The following is a 24441-nucleotide window of genomic DNA, read 5'->3' as shown; positions in this document are numbered from 1 at the left end:
CCCATTTAAGTGTGGTCTAGCCTCTAAGGAAGGACTTAGACACTTAAGTTGGAATAATTCGGGCAGTTCCGCCACACATGCCGCCGCCGCGCCCGCCTACTCGGCCATCTCCCTCACCACCGTCCCGCCAACCACGTCGCCTCGGCAACCGCCATCGGGCTGTCCCGATCTCCGCCCGGCCGCCAAATTCGTCGACCCGTCTATTTCTGCTACAAGGTATAAATTTTTAGTCATATGTTTTTTGTTATTTGTTGAGAATTAACTTGTATTAATTAATAAACAATATTATTTATCATGCTTTCATTTGAGCAAACACATGTTTATATTAATGTAATCAAAGAAGACATGTTTATATTAATGTAATCAAAGGAGACCTGGCCACACATCATGTATTGATGTCTCATGGATTGAATATATATAGATGTGATTGCCGACCATCGTGTCGTTGAATTATGCGTGGATGTCAGCCATCGTGCTGATACTTTTATTTGCAGGATTTCGAAACCTCCCCGTGCAGGGGAGGTGCTGCCAAAATTTTCTATTGTTAGGCTTCTGTTAGAGGATGGAGGACCATGAGTGGATGTACACGGGCCGTAGAGGAAGGAACGATGTCACCCCTGAATGGATAAGAAAGACCGATGATTTCGTGGAACGGGCATATGGCGAAGCTGCTAAAGGAGTGAGTCTAGTCCCATGCCCGTGCAGCAAATGTGCCAATCGGAAAACAAAACCAAAGAAGACCATGGTAGAACATATTTGGAAGAATGGATTTACGTCGGGCTATACTCGGTAGATCTTTCATGGTGAAGCGCATCGTACAAGAGAGGAGGTGCTGAGACAACGTGTCGAGGATTATGATGCCGATGCGGGGGTAGCGGATATGTTGAACGACTATCACGATGCACAGTACGACGGAGGCTGTACGGATGACGAACCAGAGCTGACTGCAAAGGCGTTCTACGACATGTTTGACGCGGCACAGAAGCCCCTTCACGGCCAGACAAAGGTTTCTCAACTGGATGCCATTGGGCGTGTAATGGCGTTCAAGTCGCGGTACAGCATGAGTCGAGACGCATTCGATGGCTTGTTGACGATTATTGGGAGCCTATTTTCGGATGATCACATTCTGCCAAAGAGCATGTACGAGGCACAGAAACTCCTTCGTGCACTCAAGATGACGTATGAGGAGATATATGCTTGTCCGAAGGGCTGCGTGCTACTCCCTCCGTTTCTTTTTATTTGTCGCTGGATAGTGCAAAATTGCACTATCCAGCGACAAATAAAAAGAAACGGAGGGAGTATTTAGGAAAGAATACGCAGAGGCAAAGTACTGTCCCAAGTGTAAATCGTCTAGGTTCATGGAGGTAGACTCTGGTGATGGACAGAAGAGGCAGCTCGACATCCCCTTTACAATCCTACGGCACCTTCCGTTCATACCGAGGATCCAATGTCTATACATGACCGAGGAATCCATGAAACAAATGACATGGCACAAAAATGGAAAACAATACAATCCTGACAAGATGGTGCACGTATCCGATGGTGAAGCATGGAAACACTTTGATGCCATTCATCGTCAGAAAGCCGAAGAGGCTCGTAATGTACGTGTTGCGCTGGCCACAGATGGGTTCAATCCCTAAGGAATGAGAGCTGCCCCATACACATGTTGGCCCGTGTTTGTTATCCCAATCAATCTCCCCCCTGGTGTGTGCTTTCAAAGGCAGAATATATTCATGTCGTTGATAATTCCCGGACACCCGGGGAATAAAATGGGCGTGTACATGGAGCCTTTGATCGATGAATTGGTACGTGCCTGGGAGGAAGGGATATGGACGTACGACCGATATACGAAGACAAACTTCAGAATGCATGTTTGGTACCAGTACTCCATGCATGACCTACCGGTGTATGGGCTATTCTGCGCCTGGAGTGTTCACGGTAAGTTCCCATGCCCAGTTTGCAAGGAAGCTCTTAAGTTCATTTGGTTGAAAAAGGGTGGCAAATATTCGTCCTTCGATAAACATCGACAATTTCTCCCTCCTGACAATCCATTCCGCCTAGACATCAAGAACTTTACGAAAGGTGTCGTAGTGACAGACCGCCCACCTGCAACGATGACTGGTGCCGAAATTCGTCAACAGATAGATGGGCTCGTGGCCAATATAGAAGGTGGTTTTGTGGGATATGGTGAGCAGCATATGTGGACACATAAGTCGGGCTTGACTCGGCTCCCCTATTATGACGACCTACTCCTTCCACACAACATTGACGTGATGCACACTGAAAAGAATGTTGCCGAGGCACTTTGGGCAACAATTATGGACATTCCTGATAAATCAAAGGATAACGTAAAGGCAAGAGTGGATCTGGCAGCGTTATGTGATAGACCAAACCAAGAGATGAAGCCGCCAAGTGTTGGAAAGACATGGAGAAGGCCTAAGGCCGATTTCGTCCTAAACAGGGCCCAGAGGAAGGAAGTACTTCAGTGGATCAAGATGTTGATGTTCCCTGATGGGTATGCAACTAACCTGAGTAGGGGGTGAACTTATCTACTCTGCGAGTCTTAGGGATGAAGAGTCATGACTTCCACATATGGATTGAACGGATTCTTCCTGTGATGGTTCGAGGCTATGTCCCTGAGCATGTCTGGTTAGCGCTTTCAGAGTTGAGCTATTTCTTCCGTCAGCTTTGTGCAAAAGAGTTATCTTGGACCGTGGTTGCAGACTTGGAAAGATTGGCACCCGTGTTACTGTGTAAGCTTGAGAAGATATTTCCACCCGGCTTCTTCAATCCAATGCAGCATTTGATTCTTCATCTCCCTGATGAGGCACGAATGGGGGGCCTGTGCAGGGACGTTGGTGCTATCCAATCGAGAGATGTCTAAAGACTATTCAAAAGAAATGTAGAAATAAATGCGAAATCAAGGCTTCCATTGCAGAGGCAGACATTCTAGAGGAGGTGCCAAACTTCACAACAACTTACTATGGTGACAAACTGCCGAGCGTGCATAATCCAACCCCTCGTTACAATGATGGCGACAATGAATCGAACCTCACCATATTTTGAGGCCAACTCGGAAGCGTAAGTGGCTCGACCACCAATACCCTGACACATGAAGAGTGGCGGCATATCATGCTATATGTATTGACCCAACTCCACAGGAATATGACACTCTTCTTAGAAAGGGTGCGAGAAATGGATTGCCCGATTTCATTTCCTGGTTCAAACATAAGGTACGTGCTTAGTTTGTCAAAGATATCCGTCTATGAACTCAATTTAGCGTCTTTTAACTTGTGAATACTTGCAGGGCCAAATAGATCCGTCTATGAGTGTCGAGTTGAGACAAGTAGCCAACGGCTTTGCTTATAGGATCAAGAAATATTCTGGGTATGACGTCAATGGATACCGTTTTCGCACAACAAACTACGACCAAAGTCAGCCCAATCGGAAAACAACGTGTTCTGGAGTCTTTACGCCCGGCCTTGACGATGTCGATTATTTTGGACAAATCAAAGAAATATATGAGCTCAATTTTTATGGTTCCAAACTTCTTACTCCAGTGATATTCAAATGTCATTGGTTTGACCCTCAAGTGACGAGACAGACACATTCTAATCTTGGGATAGTCGAAATTCAACAAGATTCCACCTTACCAGGAGATGATGTCTATATCGTGGCCCAACAGGCCACACAAGTGTATTATCTCCCATATGCGTGCCAAACGAAAGAACATCTTAAGGGTTGGGATGTTGTGTATAAGGTATCGCCGCACGGGAGATTACCTGTTCCTAACGATGAAGATTATAACCTAGACCCGGACACATATGATGGAGAGTTCTTCCAAGAAGATGGACTAGAAGGGCGATTTGAGATAGACTTAACTGAAGCTATCAGAATGGACGTAGATATTAAAATGGTTGTTGATGAGGAGGATGATGAGGTGCCAAATGAGAATGACTTAGTAATCCTTGAAGGCAATGACATTAATGACGAACTAGCGCCTTGAGATGGTGTTGACTATGAAATGGTTGATAGTGATGATGAGAGTTATGATCCGGCTAACCCCGACACATATGAAGATTATTTTTAATCGATGTAATGCTATATGACTTTTTATTTCGCACCTGTTTTTAAATACATCTTTTTATATGTGCTTATTTGTTTACTCTTAATTGTAGGTTGTTGGACAAAGATGGTGGGCGGTTGGCTGAGGAGGAGGAGGGGGAGGACAAGCAGGACGGCGGACGAGGCAAAGCAGGACCAAGCACAGCAGGCGGCGCAGTAGGACGACCTTGTCCAGCAGCAGGCGGCGCAGCAGGACGATGACGACCAGCAATAGGATGACGATGAAGCTCAGTAGGACGCCTCAGGTTCTGACACCTCAGGTTCGAGGAGCGTCTACCTGCGAGGTCCCGCGAGCCTCCTCAGCGTCCCAAACTTCGGGATAGGCGGCTGTTGATTCAGCCGGATGGGGAGAGGCACGTAACTTTATGTTCTTCATTCTGGTTCATATTATGTGTTCAAAATCATAATATAAACTAATACTTTTTATTTATCACTCATGTCTTGGACGGTTGTGGAGAATGCCGGGGGTCATCGTCGCAACCCCAATGGCATCCTCGGCCTGCTGTGCAGGGAACACTTCCCTGGACTAGTTGAGTACGCCGGAGTGACGGGCCCAGCCTACACCTTCGGCCACTACGTCGTCGCCCCTGATGCAGTAGACCGGGACGACCGAGAATTCAATAACAAGGCAGAGCGGGTGAAACAAGAGCTATGGGTAAGTCTTAGTATAATGTAAATTATGTCGCATTCGTTGCACATTCTTGAAATAACGTATGGATACATCGTTTTTGTATGCAGGATTTCTACAGATACGAGGCTGGACACGAGGCTAGGGCAGATGTGGTGGCCACCACGAGCTGTAAGAAGCTCGTCGTGGACATGCACTATGAGGCCCAAATCCAGGCCATCGTCAGCTACGACGGCTCCGTCCTTGGGGAGAAGGTGACCAAGCAGCAAGCCCGAACCATGTCGTTGACCAGGTACCAGTACCTGCAGGTAAAGTCATGCATGTTTGGTACCAGTACTCCATGCATGAATTTAATTTTATCTTCTGATATGCAGTTTACGTGTTTACTTTGTAGATGATTCCATATTGGTGCGCCGCACATCCTCTGTGCTGAGAGCAGATGGTGGATAGGTGGTGCTCGTCTGAGTGGGACGAGGCGCACAATGCTAGCCGGGAACGGCATCTGATGATGCAAGGTCCCTCGCACCACCAAGGCAGCTGCAGCCTCGACAAATATGCAGAAGCATGGGTACGCCCTCTTTTTATTTAGGTATATAACACTGGATTAGATATTATTTCTAACTATCTCATTGGTTTTCTTGAAGTCGGCGTCACATGGTGGCCAGCCTTCCTCCATCTTCTTGGCCTATGCTATGGCCCACAAGGGCAAGGCAACGTCCGATGTCACCTACAACCCGAATGACGGGCCCGAGGCGTACAACAACCCCGCCGTCTACAGTCGCCTTCATGACTACACCGCCATGGCGCAGGAGGTCCATGGTGGCCCAGAATACGATCCGAGGACCGAGGAGATCGACCCCGATGTGTTCATGAGGGTCGGAGGAGGCAAGAGACATGGGCGGTACTGGATTGATGACGGGGCAATCAACTCATCGTCCACTCCCACTCTGTCTCAGGTGCGAGCAAGGAGCACAGGCTCGAGTCCAGCCATACGACCTCGGCACGACAACTCACAGCATCACATACAGCAACTCGAGGTTAGTGCTTCTGTAACTAGTCATTACTTGAGTTATATACCTTCTCTTTGAGTTACTATAACATTGGCTTGTAATATTACAGACCCAGCTAGAAGAAGAGAGGAGGGAACGTTACGAGATGGAGGCGAGGATGATAGCAGAGCGGGAGGCGGAGCGGGCAGCTCGCCTGGCAGATCAACAGAGGATGGCGAAGATGTTCCAATACATGTAGAGCCTTGGCGCCGCATAGGGTTTCGCTCCGCCACCTCCATTGTTCCCTACAATTGACCTTGCTCTATTCCATACTCCTGTGAGTATCAAAATTGTAGTTAGATGTTGGTAATGCATCTGGTATAACACATGTAATCTCTTCTCTGTGCAGGGCCAATCTGGGGCGGCATCCAACAACCCTCATGAAGCGCCCAGCCCATCGCAGCACCATTCCAACCGCCCACCTCGATGAGAGTTATGTTTTTAGTGTTCAGACTTCAGAACTTATGTTGAATACTTATGTCAGAGCTTGAGACTTATGTGTTGACACTTCTAAACTTGTGTTGATACTTATGTTTGTGTTGGATATTTATGTCTGTGATGATATCTGTGATGTATATATGTGATGATATCTGTGATGTATCTTTTGTTTGTTTGGATGGAATAGGAAAAACAAATAAAAAATGTGTGTGTTGGTCACTTTGCCGAGTGTAACACTCGGCAAAGTGGGGCTTTGCCGAGTGTCAGGACCATAGCACTCGGCAAAGAACCAAGACCTGGGCATCGATATAGGTTCTTTGCCGAGTGTAGTGGCCCTGACACTCGGCATAGAGGCATGCTTTACCGAGTGCCATATAATGCACTCGGAAAATAACCTGACAAGGGGACCCGCTGACGGATTCTTTGCCAAGTGCTGGTAGGTAGACACTCGACAAAGAGTAACTTCTGTGCCGAGTATACTAGGAGAGACTCGGCAAAGACACCGTCTCCATCACCGCGGCGCCGTGACGGTGGCTTTTCTTTGCCGAGTACTATCTGGCACTCGGCAAAGTCTGTGCCGAGTGCCCAAGAAAAAGTACTCGGCAAAGAAGCCTTTGCTGATGTACTGTTCGCCGAGCCCTCTTAGCCGAGTGCGACACTCGGCAAAGACGTTGCCGAGTGTATTTCAGGCTTTGACGAGTGCTTCAGGCACTCAGCAAAGCGACCGATTCCGGTAGTGCCTAACCGGACGAGCGGAGGTGGTGGCTGTTCACTCGGGCGTGCGAGCAGCGACGATCCCGGGGGCTAGCGGTTGTGACACGCCGAGGCGGACGACCGGCTGCGACGCTCCTATGGCGGGCGCGCAAGCACTGACGGCGCTCCCGAACCGGACGAGCGCGCGGTGGCGCACCCTTGGCCCGGTGGTGACGGTGGTTGCGCGAGGCGCGGTAGGCTTCGACAGCAGTGACGACAAATTTTGGAGGAGCGCACACGGCGGCAAATCCCGGAGGCGCGTGCCGCGGAGTGGCGCCCGCTGGCGTCCCCCCTCCTGCGACGAAGTCGGCCTTCCCTAGGCGCGAGCGACGACGACGAACTTCCTTAGGCGGCGAGCGGTGGCGGATCGACGACCCTATTTTTATGCTATTTTGTATATATATTTATGCCAACATCAATAGGTTTTTATGATATTTCTATTCACATTGTATGTAAACGTTTATTGATTTTTATGTAGTGTCCCGCAATGCATAAATACCTTGGACATGTAGTATAATTAGTATCATTATATATCATAAACTAGTTCTAACGAGTTAAACTGCATGGCTGTTGGAGAAATCCTATATTTATGGACGAAATAAAACATTGAAAATCAGATTTTTGTTTCCATGTATGTCAATCCATTTCCTTTCAACCCACATTCTTGTCATCCTAAATTTGTGCGCATACAATAGTAAACATATTTTGTACACAATGTACTGTATTGCATAAACACTTTTGACGTGTAGAATAATTAGTCTCACTGTATATCTTAAACTGATTCTAACGAGCCTAGATGCATGGCTGCTGCAGAGATCCTATATTTATGCAGAAAATTAAACATTTAAAGCAGATTTTTTGTTTCCATGCATGTCAATCTATTTCATTTCAACGCACATTCTTGTCATCTTAAATTTGTGCGCATGCATTAGGAAACAGATTTTTTTGTGTTGTACTGCAGTGCATAAATATCTATATCGTGTAGTATAATTAGTGTCAGTATATATCATAAACCGGTTCTAACGATCATACATGCATGTCTGTTGTCAAAATCCTACTTTTATGAACGAAAAAAACATTTAAATCAGTTTTTTTGTTTCGATTTATGCCAATCTATTTCCTTTCAACCCACGTTCTTATCATCCTAAATTTGTGCGCATGTAGCAGGAAACAAATTTTTTACGCGGTGTACCACACTGCATGAATATCTACACAGTGTAGCACAATTAGTACATAAACTGATTCCAACGAGTCTAACTGCATTGCTGTTGTGAGATCCTATTTTTATGTAGAAAATAAAGCATTAAAATCAGATTTTTTGTTTTCATGCATGTCAATCCATTTTCCTCTCAACACACATTTTTGTCATCCTAAATTTGTGCACATGCAACAGTAAACTGATTTTTTATGCAGCGTACCGTATTACATAAATAACTACACTGTGTAGCATAGTTAGTAGCAATATATTTCATAAAATGTTTTAACGAGTCTAGCTGCATGGTTGATATTGAGATCTTATATTTATGAAAGGAATAAAGCATTCAAATCAGATTTTTTTTATTTTCATACATGCCACAGTTAACGGATAGAATTTCTAATTTCTCGCGTATGCAAAGGAAACAATACAAGCCCGCTTGGCCGCTTGTATCAAGTCTCCTTTTATTCCCTGAGAAAGAGCAGTAAACACTATCCATTTTGTTATCACTTGTGAAATCAAGTAGGAGACCGATGATGATAATCAACAAAGCACTATCAAGGTCGGAAAAAAATTTGCGGCCCCTCACAAAAAGGAGGATAGACCATACCTGCAGGTCCACCAGGTAATATTTTAGTTGTGTTATTGCTGTTGTGAGTGAGGTCTATCCTCCTTTTTGTGAGAAGCTCTGGTTTGCAGCCGGTCTGCACCAATTTTTTTCGCAAAGGTCACCCTCATCAGCTCTATCTTCCAGACCGCGGCCTGTCCTTTAGCTACATAAACTATCATATCCCGGGTGAAAAGGCCAGGTATGAGCATGAGAAAGTGGCATATAATGGTCTCCATTTCACGCAAGTTGAAGGCAATAAGAAGATGATAAGGCCATTACTTAGGACAAGCACATCTATCAACCAACCCCACCCAGTGAAAAGCTTCACCTTTTGATTCGGATAGAGCTGGGTACTGTAAGCCCGGACGCTGAGAGTGAATAGGATATGGATCTATCTGATGCCTGGAAGACGCGACATCTCCCAAATTTCAGAGTGCACCCCATTCCGCATTGGATGGTGGTGGGCGATGGATAGACCATCTGGCGGGACCCGGATCATCCATAACCATAAACAATCAGATTCCAGTTTGATCTGCTGTTTCCTTTTCGAGGATTGCAGGGACGTGCTAGCTAATGCATGGCGCTTTCCAAAAGCGTGCAACTGTTTTAGTTTCCTTTTGCGTTGCTGGCCTGCACTAGCATTGGTACGTGAATCATGCTGAGAGCCTGAGACTACTACGCACAGCCACACTACTGCAGGGAGTCGTCTCCTAGCTTCCACCCTTCTTCGGTAGGGCCAAGAATGTCCGGATCTTCTGGGGCCATATATAACTCGATGGATCATCTCCTTTTAAACATTCCAGCTGGACTTGTCTGAATCTTCAGAAAAATGTATAGTATGTATGTATAAAACTGTAAATATTGCCAAGACAACTTTGTTTTGTGCAGGCATATTTATATGAAAAGTAAGCCCTTAGATTGTGGAGATGGTATGGTACTAAAAAGAGTCATTTGTTGCATACAAAAACGTAAGAAGTTATTTCCTCCACTTTTTTTTCAGGTTGGAGAACTGTATGATAAGAAAAGTAGGGGTAAGAAGTTAGAGCTGCTTGTTTTGAACCCGATAACGAGTTAACGATATGAAGTTATGAACTGGTATGTGTTTGTGGTTGAGTTGCGTTAGCAGCTGATGCTATGTCCAGGTTTTCCTTTAATTAGTCATGTTACTCATGTATAGTTTCTCGGTCTAATTTCCGTTGTAAAACGGGCTATATATATTTTTTCCTTACGGAGCGTTTGGATCCCTTCATTTTAGAGGAATTGGAATTCACTCAATAAAGTAACTTATTTAGTTTGGAATTTAACATTCCACCACTTTCCAAAGTTCAGATATAAGCCTATCTCAAATTCATGGGGTAGAGGGTGGGAAATGATTTTATGTATTACTAGAATTGATTTCTAATCTATAACTTACATGACACTTTTCGTCTCACTCCACTATAGTAAAAATGTAGCACATAAATATCTCCGACATCTTGCTAATAATAATATACAAATATACTTTGCATAAAATTGAATTAGCTTAATTGATGTATGCCTAAATTACTATTATTAGAATGGAATTCAATTCCAATGATCCAAACGGGGCGTTAATTTCATTGCTAAGTGAATCGGGCGTGAGCTCCTAGCTCTTTTTCGAAGGTTCTTCCAAAGGAAAATACATAGCACATGTAGCAATGGATCCCAAGATCGAGATCTTTTGACACTCATCTCAATATCTCATAACTATTTCAGAAACTGTCGCTGTCAGTCATCGACAGGTGTCCACTGATTGTACCTCAGAGGATCCCCACTACGCATAAAATTAAAGGCGATCGACTCACTGAAACCTATCTCCCTAGTAGGTTAGGCATAACAAAGTGTTAGCGCCTTAATGGCCACCCACAAAAAGGATCAAAAGCATGAGAATCCAGTGGTCGTCTGGCTCAAAGATAAGTGGGTGCAGATATGCGAGAATCCACGACGCAACCAAAGAATCCTCCCTTCACCAATTAACAATCCCTGCAGCCCAATCGCTCGCACAGACTTGCGTGATTCAGTTGACGAGAAGATGCCTATAAAAGAAAGGAAGATTGGCCAAGCTAAGGCCTGACCAGTGTTCCCGGCCCACTCACACCGAACTCGTGAAGCACAGTTTCCATCGTATGATGTCGAGGAAGAGGAAAAAGAGGGGCAAAGAAGAAGAAGGTGCTGTGAGCGAAGCACTGGTCGTCGCACCGCCATCATCGGCGGTGTGAGTGCATGCAGCGAGGAAGCATGCTTGCCATGCCGTCCGCCCGGAGCTTCGGCGCCGCGGGCTGGTGGCGTGTGAGCAGGGATGCTTCGGCGGTGCACAAGAAAGAAGGCAAGTCTTATCGGCAAGGGAAGGCTAAGCCTTTCTTCCAGGTCTCCCTCTCTCCATCTAAATCATTCTATGTGTTTGGAGGAGGGGGCAATCGATCGTTACTTACTGGTCTCCTGATCCTTAGCGGTCATGTCTCTGTGTGTGTGTGTGACTGTGTGCTCCATCTCCGTGTTGATTTACAGCTAGAATAATGACCAGTTCAGAGTGAATGTGTGAGCGTGTGTGTTCAAGTGTCAGTGAGTGAACCTGGCGTTGTATTTTGACCGTGTGAGTCCGTGTCGTATTTTCAGTTGTCTGGTGTGTTGTGTGTGTGAGTATCTCTGAATAAGAATGTAATGCTATATGTGTGCCGTGTTAATTAACTTGATCGAGCTGATCTTTAATTTGTTCTCGATATATACGCGTTTGTGCATATATTCATGTCGTATCCGATAATGTAATTTGGATACAAGTATACCTCGATCGAGTAAGGATTTTATTAATTCTCCGCTGTTAGACCGAGATGACGATTGACGACACAGTAAAAATGAATTCTCTTTTAACTTCTGCCTGAGCACAAAGTCTAAAAGGAAAAGACCCACACGCTCAATAGCTAGCCATCAATTTTAGGAGTAGAACGTTATCTATGTGTAAAATGTTGTAGCTAGGTGCTTTCACTACCAAACCCGGCCCGTGCATAAAGACTTGGAGGATATTAAAGCATGTTCGAAAACAATGAATTATCCCAAAAACCATCTCTGACGGCAATATATAATAAAGGAATAAAAGGCGAACGGTGGCGATCCTGAATCTCCCCGTCTTTCTTCCATCCAAAATTCCTTTTACCAATCGGTGCATTGCTCTATGCAACATGCTTTCGTCTCCATTTCACAATGTCCACTAGTAGAATTAAGCCTATGGGGCAGTATATTTTTACAAGATGATTTGGTTATCAGTGGCGGTTACTTAAGAAAACCGCCACTAAAAATCTAACCCGCTCTAGCAAAAGGATCCATGATTTGGAAGAATCATATGAAAAACAGTTACAAGGGAAAGGATAAGACAAAAAACCGGAAAAGAAAACAAAGCGGGTTCTTGATTGACGAAGGGCCCTCACTTGGACTAGACGCCCTGAAATCCTCGGACACTCTGTCCTTCGCCAAGCCACCACAGATGTTCCCCATCCCAGGTTCTCTCTGGGTTCTCTCTCTACGGGAGGAGGAAGCTAGGAAGAGCCCAAAACAAAGCATAGGAGAGGGACCATATATGGAGGGAGGAGAGATTGAGTCTCGAGCGGAGGAGGGGGTGGGGGAGGAGGAGGCAGGGACTGACGCTGGCCGTGACGCCGGCGTGCGGCGGAGGCGAAGAGGGGCGCGCCCAGGACGGGAGTTGGAGAAGAGGCCGAGGGCGGGGGCGGGGGCGAGGGGCGGGGGCGGGAGCGGTTGGAAGAGCGCGGGGTGGCGGCACCGAGGACGAGGAGCAGGGTACTGGGCCACGGTGAGGTGGTGATGGGGATGAAGTCAAGGCGGACGGAGAGTGTGGGGCCAACAATGAGTGGGACGTAGTCGAGCGCCTCGAGGACGTGGTGACAGGGACGAGGACGATGATGTGCGAGGGTTGCCACGTGGGTGGGGGGTGGCGGTGAGGGGCACAAATCGTGGGCACATGCGGAGTCAGCTCGCGGAGGCGGGGCACTGTGGACACCTTATTTAGATCCTTAATAGGAGTAGTATAGATAATAGTCCATTTTTTGTGTGTTGTTTTGCAATTTTTAGCCTATGGACATGTTTTTTTTTAAAATGATTTGCATTGGGCTGTGGAAGGTCTTGATATTATCTCCCTGAGGGCTTGTTTGGTTTTACCCCAATCCATATATATAGATTGAACATGATTGAGGGGTTTCAATCACTAGTAAGTCAAAATCTTTTTCAATTTGTATCAATCCTCTCTAATCCATATGGATTGAAAATAACCGAACAAGCTTTGAGAGGGCCTATGGATGTTGGTGCCCAGTGGGATGCACTGCGCCGTATTCTTCCTTTCTACCGCAGTATTACATGGTATCTGGGGAAGCTACGAGTTTATGGGATGATGTCTGGCTGGGTGATAAAACATTAGCAGAAGTGCAGAACAATACCCAGCACTGTTCTGTCATTCTTCAACCCCGCGATCAGTGTGGCCGCCGCTAAACGAAGAGGTCTACGCCGATTCTTGGTCCCAAGACTCACTCGCGCTGCTGAAGCCAAACTGGTTGTTCTTGAAGCTGCTTTGACGACATTACAACTCAACTCCGGATCGGATCAGAGATCGAGCCTGTTTGCTAGAGGAGATGGCTCTCATGATGTGTCGTCTCTTTGGGAGGTCCCCTGACCTCAGATGATCCCTGTTGCACAATACAACACGTTCCTCCTCATGGTGTGCTGGTTTCTATGGAAGCACCTCAACGATGTGACCTTCAGCACCCTACCCCCTGCGCCGTGGTTGACTCAAGGCAGCTCTCCTGGAAGCGGCACCTCTCTGGCGTCACCGTCTCCCAATTGCTTGTGCTGCTGTAGTCGAGTCTTTGTTTTCCTGGCTAGCCGACGTTCAGCCGGGATTGGAACCCTACTGCCCAATTCTACTTACTCTCGTTATTCAATTTCAAATAACGAAAAGTTTCCTTCTATAGATCCCCTGCATTTTTATGTCCACCAAACTAGCCTTTAAGAAATATAGATCGACGACCATATTTTTTAAAAGAAATTAGTTCATTTTTCATTCAAAAATAAGAAACTCTTAAAAAATAGAGTTTCTAAACTACCCTAAATTTTATGTACATCTATGTTAAAATATTAAAGTTGCCAAAAAAAAATATTATATGTTTAGGATCCATTCCTAGAGGCGCGCCTGATCCTAAGATGGAAAATGTTGGCAAGGCATATATGGAGTTCACGTAGCGACGTGGCTTTCTGCACAAGCATTAATATTACATGCATGGGCTGAGTTTATTCCGGGAAACATGGGATCAAGCATATCCCAAGTTCCCAACTGGCCCGAGCGCCAATAAAAATCCACGCCGCCTTGGCCACCCACGGCCTATATATATTTGTGCCGGTATCGCGATCATTATTAGCTATTAGATTTCGCCCACACTTCCAGCGAACCCGGCGAGAAGGCGATCGATCAGCGCGTGCCATGGACGGCCACAGCAGTAATACCGCCGTGACCGTGCCAGAAAGCTTTTCGATGGTGTGCCTGGACGGCGTCATGGTGCGGGTGCCCGTCCCGGAGGACAGCGCCAGCCTCATCCCCTTGGCCGGCGGCGGCTTCAAGTTCCCCGCGCACGACGGGCATCGCGCGATGATCAAGACGGCGAAGCAGATGGATCACTACCAGCGGGTGCGGCGCAACGCGAGGGGGATGCCGGAGGTGGCGGCGCGGCTCGGAGGCGAGGACGCGCTCGTGGAACTGATGTACGGTGACGTCGACGAGGCCTGCAGCGTGTTTCGGGTCCCCCCGATCGCGCCAACGACAGGCCCGTACGCGAACTACTACGTACCAAGAAGCTGCTCATACACAAGAGAAGATGCCGCTGTTCGGCCGTCAGCCGCGCGCTAGATTAGATATAGATTGCTGCTAGGTGTTCGATAGTTTCTTTAAGCTTTCGAAAAAAGATGCAGTTCGGTGGTCGTCGATCGGGTGTGTGCGAGAACACCGATCGAGTTGTTATTTCTTGATTTTTTCTTCTGCCTTTTAAGCTATGCTTTGGCGTGGTTCTTCAACGGGAAGGCCAAAAACATGGATGCCATCGTGCCAATACAATTGTGATCTACATGACGTTGCTATGCATGCGCAGGGTGCGGCTGTTCCTTGCCATCCCTATCCAACTACATACTCGCTCTGATACTCATGTTCAATGATGTCGTCTTGCACGCTCGACGTCATTATTATCATACGAAAAAAACATTCATCAAGAATTATATCCGCTAAGAAGCACGATGATCAGCAGTCATTTGTAAACCAACACTCAGGATTTTTTTTTTCTTCTAAAATAAAACAGGATTTTTGGATGTTATTTTCTTATGCAAACATAAAAGTAGACGGGGAATACGCAAATTATTGCATTCCTCCAAACCCAACGCGCAACGCCTAATATATATATATATATATATATATATATATATATATATATATATATATATATATATATATATATATATATATATATATATATATATATATATATATATATATATATATATATATATATATATATATATAAGGTAGTGTTTGGTTCACTCCCGTAGGGCTTGTTCGGTTAGCTCTCAATACATGTGGATTGATTGAGATTGAATGAGTTTGAATCCTAAACAAGTCAAACTTCTTCATAATTTTTTCCAATCTCATTCAATCCATGTGTATTGGGATTAACCGAACAAGGCCTAATGGGAATGGTAATGGAATGGGCTGCGGGTGCTATTGGTTACAGTCAGTGTAATGATTACCTGGATTTGTTTGTTTTATTTGAACATCATCATTGATCATTAACGGTGTTTGTTAATCGCGTTCACTAACGACGGAAATTGCTACAGGCACGTATTGTTGCTGTTGACAAATAGCGCTACTCCTGTGCACATGCAGATATGGAAAACAATACCTGATACATTACATGTGTAAAAATTATAGAAACTTGTACAAGTCAAATTCAAAGGAAATTAATTAATTATAATATATCTCCAAGGAAGTCTTGCTTACAGTCACAGAACATGATAGGGAGCTCCCACTCCTAGTACCCCTCTGCCTCTCGTTGGGGCTCAGCACGACGCACCAACTGATCTGAAGGAAGGCCACGTGTACACCTTTCGCAATAACATTGAAGTCGTCGAAGACCTCTCCTTCATCCATGGGAGGGATGTTAGAGGGGCCCCTTCTAGCCGCAGGCCACGCAGATAATTTGTGTGGAGCTACAGTGTGCCAGACTCTGTCAGAGAAAAACGAGAGAGATCAGAGGATCGCAGAGGCAGGGAGTTCGCTCGTCTGGGGTCATGATGATGATGAGGATTTGCAGCAGAATAGACGTCATGGCACCCGTAGACACCGCAATCTATGTGGCTGGGCGCGTTCATCGAGGTGTCGTGCCGGTCCGGATGATTGCATCAGTTCAAGCGGAAGATACATGCCTTCCACCCCATTCCGTCGTCGTGGACTGGCGGCTGGGCCGGCTGTGCGCTGGATCCCCAAGGTAAAGACAAAGTCGGTCTCCTTTGCTGACCCCCTCATCTCTGCTGTGTGGTCACCAGCTGTAGTGGAAGGGCCGGAGGGAGAAGAAAGCTTTAACCTTCTGGCGACATGAAATCCGGCGACCATGCAGCACCACAACATCATGTTGTTGCTCCATCCAAGGTATTCGTTTCAGACCACTTAAGTAATTCAGATGCTTTGTTAAGCTTTAAATCCTTAGAGGTTGCAGATCCTAATCATATTTCAACCTTGAGTGCTTTGCAACTAGTAGGTGCAGCAAAGGAGGCAGCAGCCCCAAACTTATTACATCAGTTGTTGGATGTAGAAACACAAGTGCTCTAAAATTCAGACTTTAATAGTTCCTCTGTCGTCCCATACAATAACAAAAAATCAGCCTTATTACCTCCCCCCCCGTCATGTGACATCCCAGGCTCCACAAGCACTAGTCTACAAGAATCCATTGCAACTATCTCTAAGGCACCTGAACCACTGCTAATTCGATAGCCACCCAATAGCAACTTAGTTGCAAATATCATGGTTGGGGGGTGAGAGCACCTAGAGGGTGGAGGTGAATAGGTGATCCTGTAAAAACTTGAAACTTAATCCACAAAACTTGATTAGGAGTTAGCACAATTAAGCCAAGTGGCTAGAGAAGAGTCTTTGCAAGACACGATAACCATAAGAAGATCAATCACAGATAGACACAGTGGTTTATCCCGTGGTTCGGCCAAGTTCAACACTTGCCTACTCCACGTTGTGGCGTCCCAACGGACGAGGGTTGCAATCAACCCCTCTCAAGCGGTCCAAAGACCCACTTGAATACCATGGTGTTTTGCTTTGCTTTACTATATCCCGTTTGCGAGGAATCTCCACAACTTGGAGCCTCTCGCCCTTACACTTGATGTTCACAAAGAAGCACGGAGTAAGGGAGGGATGAGCAACGCACACAAGACACGAAATCACAGTACCAACACGCACACAAGTCGCAACAAGAGCTCACAACACAACTCAGCGAGTTTACAACTCAAACAGAGCTCTAATTGCTATCGCAAGGAATCAAAAGCGCGGAATCGAAGTCTTGGTGCTTATGAATGCTTAGAGAATGCTTGGTATACTCCTCCATGCGCCTAGGGGTCCCTTTTATAGCCCCAAGGCAGCTAGGAGTCGTTGAGTGCATTCCAGGAAGGCAATTCTTGCCTTCTGTCACCTGGCGCACCGGACACTGTCCGGTGCGGATCTCCTTCCTTATTTGGCGAAGCCGACCGTTGGCGCTTTGGAGCCGTTGGCGCACCGGACACTGTCCGGTGCCCCCTTCTGACCGTTGGCTCGGCCACGTGTCCCGCACGGATCGCGCGGCCGACCGTTGGCCCGGCCGACCGTTGGCTCACCGGACAGTCCGGTGAATTATAGTTGTATGCCGTTAATCACTTCCCGAGAGCAGCAAGTTCGCATGAGCCAGCCTGGCGCACCGGACACTGTCCGGTGCACCACCGGACAGTCCGGTGCACCTAGACAGAGCTGACTTTGGCTGAACAAAGCCATCTTTAATTTCAACTTGATTTTTCCTGTTTCCAGCACTTAGACACAATACATTAGTCTCTAAAACAATGTACTAAGTCTGAGAAACATACCTTTATACTTGATTTGTACTTTGTCCACCATTTAACACTTAGGCACTTGTGTTGGACACTAAATCACCAAAATACTTAGAAATGGCCCAAGGTCACATTTCCCTTTCAATCTCCCCCTTTTTGGTGATTTATGCCAACACAACATAAAGCAAGTAGAACAAGTGCAAAATCAATTCAAATAAGAACTCAAAATTGTTTTGATTCAATTTTGGCATATATGGATCATTCTTTGCCACCACTTGGTTTGTTTTTGCAAATCAAACTCAATTTCCTATCTCTAAGTCAAATTCACTTGTAGAGACATAAAGAGAGGTATTCCACGAGAAATTGATCAAAGATTCAAAAACTCCCCCTTTTTCCCATAATCAACCATTCTCCCCACAAGAGACCAACTTATGACAAAAAGAGACAATAAGAGGATTTTGACAAACAAAAACTCTAACTCTACTATTTTCAAAATTCACAAGTGGTAGTTGATCCATTTCTTGCTTTGGCCTTATTTTCTCCCCCTTTGGCATCAAGCACCAAAACGGGATCAATTTTGGCCCTTTAACCCCATTGCCTCACCAAAATCTTCAACTAAGAGTAAAAAGGCAATAAGAGTACAAAGATGAACTTGGAATAAGTTACTCTTTCATCGGAGTGCAGTGGAAGTCTTGCATGGTCCAAGTCCACCTTTTCCCTTTCAAACCTCCTTTGAGACTAAATTAAGCAAACTCAAGTACACAGTTAGTCTCAAAGGGTTAAGTTGTAGCACATCTCCCCCTAAATTTGTGCATCACTTGCAAATGGACTTGTAAGGTCCGGGAGTGCTTGTACAACTTGATACCATAAATAAACAACACAATGCATTAAGGAATATGATCAAAGGCATAAACACATGTATGCTACAAATCAATCCAAGTTCCGCGAATCTAAGACATTTAGCTCACTACGCAACTTGCAAAAGGTCTGCTCATCTAAAGGCTTGGTAAAGATATCGGCTAGCTGGTTCTCGGAGCTAACATGAAACACTTCGATATCCCCCTTTTGCTGGTGGTCTCTCAAAAAGTGATGCCGGATGTCAATGTGCTTTGTGCGGCTGTGTTCAACAGGATTATCCGCCATGCGGATAGCACTCTCATTATCACATAGGAGTGGGACTTTGCTCAAATTGTAGCCAAAGTCCCTGAGGGTTTGCCTCATCCAAAGTAGTTGCGCGCAACACTGTCCTGCGGCAACATACTCGGCCTCAGCGATGGATAGGGCAACGGAAGTTTGTTTCTTAGAACTCCATGACACCAGGGACCTTCCTAAGAATTGGCACGTCCCCGATGTACTCTTCCTATCGACCTTACATCCAGCATAGTCGGAGTCTGAATATCCAATCAAGTCAAAGGTAGACCCCTTTGGATACCAGATCCCGAAGCAAGGCGTAGCGACTAAATATCTAAGAATTCGCTTCACAGCCACTAAGTGACAATCCCTTGGATCGGATTGAAATCTAGCACACATGCATACGCTAAGCATAATATCCGGTCTACTAGCACATAAATAAAGTAAAGACCCTATCATAGACCGGTATGCATTTTGATCAACTGACTTACCTCCTTTGTTGAGGTCGGTGTGTCCGTCGGTTCCCATTGGAGTCTTTGCAGGCTTGGCGTCCTTCATCCCAAACCTCTTGATCAAGTCTTGAGTGTACATCGTTTGGGAGATGAAGGTGCCGTCCTTGAGTTGCTTCACTTGGAACCTAAGGAAATAGCTTAATTCGCCCATCATCGACATCTCAAACTTTTGAGTCATCACCCTGCTAAACTCTTCACAAGACTTTTGGTTAGTAGAACCAAATATTATGTCATCGACATAAATTTGGCACACAAAAAGGTCACCATTACATGTCTTAGTAAAAAGAGTTGGATCAGCTTTCCCAACCTTGAAAGCATTAGCAATTAAAAAGTCTCTAAGGCATTCATACCATGCTCTTGGGGCTTGCTTAAGTCCATAGAGCGCCTTAGAGAGCTTACACACGTGGTCGGGGTACCGTTCATCCTCGAAGCCAGGGGGTTGCTCCACGTACACTTCCTCCTTGATTGGCCCGTTGAGGAAAGCGCTCTTCACATCCATTTGGAACAACCTGAAAGAATGGTGAGCGGCATATGCTAGCAAAATACGAATGGACTCTAGCCTAGCCACAGGAGCAAAAGTCTCCTCAAAGTCCAAACCTGCGACTTGGGCATAACCTTTTGCCACAAGTCTAGCCTTGTTCCTTGTCACCACCCCGTGCTCGTCTTGTTTGTTGCGGAACACCCACTTGGTTCCCACAACATTTTGCTTGGGACGAGGCACCATTGTCCAAACTTCATTTCTTTTGAAATTGTTGAGCTCCTCCTGCATGGCCAACACCTAGTCTGGATCTAGCAAGGCTTCTTCTACCCTGAAAGGCTCAATAGAAGAGACAAAAGAGTAATGCTCACAAAAATTAAATAATCTAGAACGAGTAGTTACTCCCTTGCTAATGTCACCCAAAATCTGGTCGACGGGATGATCCCTTTGAATCATCGCTCGAACTTGGGTTGGAGGTGCCGGTTGTGCTTCTTCCTCCATTACATGATCATCTTGTGCTCCCCCTTGATCACACGCCTCCTCTTGATGAACCTGTTCATCGTCTTGAGTTGGGGGATGCACCATTGTTGAGGAAGAAGGTTGATCTCGCTCATTTTGTTCCTGTGGCCGCACATCTCTAATCGCCATGGTGCGTATTGCGGCCGTTGGAACTTCTTCTTCATCTACATCATCAAGATCAACAACTTGCTCTCTTGGAGAGCCATTAGTCTCATCAAATACAACGTCGCTAGAGACTTCAACCAAACCCGATGATTTGTTAAAGACCCTATATGCCTTTGTATTTGAGTCATAACCTAACAAAAACCCTTCTACGGCTTTGGGAGCAAATTTGGAATTCCTACCCTTCTTCACTAGAATGTAACATTTACTCCCAAAAACTCGGAAATACGAAACATTGGGTTTGTTACCGGTTAGAAGCTCATACGAAGTCTTCTTGAGGAGGCGATTAAGGTAGACCCGGTTGATGGCGTGACAAGCCGTGTTCACGGCTTCCGACCAAAAGCACTCGGGGGTCTTGAACTCTCCAAGCATCGTTCTCGCCATGTCTATAAGCGTCCTGTTCTTCCTCTCTACCAGACCATTTTGCTGTGGTGTGTAGGGAGCGGAGAACTCGTGCTTGATCCCTTCCTCCTCAAGGAACTCCTCCACTTGAAGGTTCTTGAACTCGGACCCGTTGTCGCTCCTTATCTTTTTCACCTTGAGCTCAAACTCATTTTGAGCTCTCCTTAGGAAGCGCTTGAGGGTCCCATGGGTTTCAGATTTATCCTGCAAAAAGAATACCCAAGTGAAGCGGGAAAAATCATCAACTATAACAAGACCATACTTACTTCCTCCTATGCTTAGATAGGCGACAGGTCCGAAAAGGTCCATATGAAGCAGCTCCAAAGGTCTTGATGTGGTCATCACATTTTTGGCATGATGAGAGCTTCGCACCTGTTTACCTGCTTGACAAGCTGCACAAGGTCTATCTTTTTCGAAAGTAACATTAGTTAGACCTATCACGTGTTCTCCCTTTAGAAGCTTGTGAAGGTTCTTCATCCCCACATGTGCTAAGCGGCGATGCCACAGCCAGCCCATGCTAGTCTTAGCAATTAAGCATGCATCTAGACCGGCCTCCTCTTTTGCAAAATCAACTAAATAAAGTTTGTCGTCTAGTACACCCTTAAAAGCTAATGAACCATCACTTCTTCTAAAGACAGACACATCTATGTTTGTGAATAAACAATTATATCCCATATTACATAATTGACTAACAGATAACAAATTATATCCAAGCGACTCAACTAAAAACACATTAGAAATGGAGTGCTCGGATGAAATAGCAATTTTCCCTAACCCTTTCACCTTGCCTTGATTCCCATCACCGAATATTATTGAATCTTGGGAATCCTTGTTCTTGACGTAGGAGGTAAACATCTTCTTCTCCCCCGTCATGTGGTTTGTGCATCCGCTGTCGATAATCCAGCTTGATCCCCTGGATGCATAAACCTGCAAGGCAAATTTAGGCTTGGGTCTTAGGTACCCAACTCTTGTTGGGTCCTACAAGGTTAGTGACAATATCCTTAGGGACCCAAATGCAAGTTTTATCTCCCTTGCATTTTGCCCCTAATTTCCTAGCAATCACCTTTCTATCCTTTCTACAAATTGCAAAGGAGGCATTGCAAGCATGATAAATTGTAGAAGGTTCATTGTTTACTTTCCTAGAAACATGAACAACATTTCTTCTAGGCATAACATTTTTCCTGGTCAAATTTCTATCATGCATAATAGAAGAACTCGAAGCAATCATGGCATTTGAATTGTAAGCATTACAACTCCTGTCATAATGAACATTTCTAGAAAATTTCCTATCATGGTACATGAAAGCATAGTTCTTTTGGCAACTATTAGTCATAGGGGCCTTCCCTTTCTCCTTGGCGGGAATGGGAGCCTTATGACTAGTTAAGTTCTTGACTTCCCTCTTGAAGCCAAGACCATCCTTAATTGAGGGGTGTCTACCAATCGTGTAGGCATCCCTTGCAAATTTTAACTTGTCAAATTCACTCTTGCTAGTCTTAAGTTGGGCATTAAGACTAGCCACTTCATTATTTAGTTTAGAAATGCAAGCTAGGTGTTCACTACAAGCATCAACATCAAAATCTTTGCACCTATTGCAAATCATAACATGTTCTACATAAGAGTTAGATTTATTTGCTACTTCTAGTTTAGCATTTAAAACATCATTAACACTTCTTAAAGTAGAAATTGTTTCATGGCAAGTAGATAGTTCACAAGAAAGCATTTCATTCCTTTTAACTTCTAGAGCAAGAGAATTTTGTGCACTAACAAATTTATCATGCTCTTCATACAAAAGATCCTCTTGCTTTTCTAATAACCTATTCTTATCATTCAAGGCATCAATTAATTCATTAATTTTATCAACCTTGGTTCTATCTAGGCCCTTGAATAAGCATGAATAATCTATTTCATCGTCATCACTAGACTCATCCTCACTTGAAGAAGCATAAGTACTAGTATTACGAGTGCTTACCTTCTTTTCCCTTGCCATGAGGCAAGTGTGATGCTCGTTGGGGAAAAGGGATGACTTGTTGAAGGCGGTGGCGGTGAGTCCTTCGTTGTCGGAGTCGGACGAGGAGCAATCCGAATCCCACTCCTTTCCAAGATGTGCCTCTCCCTTCGCCTTCTTGTAGTTCTTCTTCTTTTCCCACTTTCCACTCTTCTTTTCCTGGTCACTACCATTATCGGGACAATTAGCGATAAAATGACCAATCTTACCACATTTGAAGTAGGAGCGCTTCCCCTTTGTCTTGTTCTTGTTGGGGTGCTCCTTGCGACCCTTTAGCGCCGTCTTGAACCGCTTGACGATGAGGGCCATTTCTTCATCATTAAGCCCGGCCGCCTCAACTTGCACCACCTTGCTAGGTAGCGCCTCCTTGCTCCTTGTTTCCTTGAGAGCAATAGTTTGAGGCTCTTGGATTGGGCCATTTAATGCATCGTCGACATATCTAGCCTCCTTGATCATCATTCGCCCGCTTACAAACTTTCCAAGGATTTCCTCGGGCGTCATCTTCGTGTACCTAGGATTCTCACGAATATTGTTCACAAGATGTGGATCAAGTACAGTAAAAGACCTTAGCATTAGTCGGACGACGTCGTGGTCCGTCCATCGCGTGCTTCCATAGCTCCTTATCTTGTTGACGAGGGTCTTGAGCCTGTTGTAAGTCTGGGTTGGCTCCTCCCCTCTTATCATCGCGAATCTCCCGAGTTCGCCTTCCACCAACTCCATCTTGTGAGCATGGTGACATCGTTCCCCTCATGTGAGATCTTGAGGGTGTCCCAGATCTGCTTGGCATTGTCCAAGCCGCTCACCTTATGGTACTCGTCCCTGCACAATGAGGCTAACAACACAGTAGTAGCTTGTGCATTTTTATGAATCTGTTCATTGATAAACAAAGGACTATCCGAGCTATCAAATTTCATTCCATTCTCGACTATCTCCCATATGCTAGGATGGAGAGAGAACAAGTGACTACGCATTTTGTGACTCCAAAATCCGTAGTCCTCTCCATCAAAGTGAGGAGGTTTGCCAAGAGGAATGGAAAGCAAATGTGCATTTGAGCTATGCGGAATACGAGAATAATCGAAAGAGAAGTTTGAGTTAACCGTCTTCTTTTTCTCGTAGTCGTTGTCATCGTCTTTTTGGGAAGAAGAGGACTCGTCGCTGTCATCGTAGTAGACGATCTCCTTGATGCGCCTCGTCTTCTTCTTCTTTCCATCTTTTCGTTTGTGGCCCGAGCCCGAGTCGGTAGACTTGTCATCTTTAGGCTCGTTGACGAAGAACTCCTTCTCCTTATCATTGATC

General features: G+C 45.4%; 1 protein-coding gene across 1 annotated transcript; it reads left to right on the top strand.

Moving 5' to 3' along the window:
- The first annotated feature begins 10749 nt into the window (after positions 1-10749).
- On the top strand, positions 10750-11602 carry LOC100278075 (uncharacterized). Its single transcript, NM_001151471.2, has one exon. The coding sequence runs from the start codon at positions 11040-11042 to the stop codon at positions 11331-11333; it is 294 nt and encodes a 97-aa protein (NP_001144943.2). The 5' UTR covers positions 10750-11039; the 3' UTR covers positions 11334-11602.
- Positions 11603-24441: the final 12839 nt, after the last annotated feature.

This window comes from Zea mays, chromosome 5, assembly GCF_902167145.1.
Source record: "Zea mays cultivar B73 chromosome 5, Zm-B73-REFERENCE-NAM-5.0, whole genome shotgun sequence".
NCBI classification, from domain to species: Eukaryota; Viridiplantae; Streptophyta; class Magnoliopsida; order Poales; family Poaceae; genus Zea; species Zea mays.
This window is presented reverse-complemented; position numbering and strand designations above follow the sequence as displayed.

Coding starts and splice junctions, on each gene's coding strand:
- LOC100278075 (NM_001151471.2), top strand. CDS start 11,040: ATGCAGCGAGGAAGCATGCTTGCCATGCCGTCCGCCCGGAGCTTCGGC.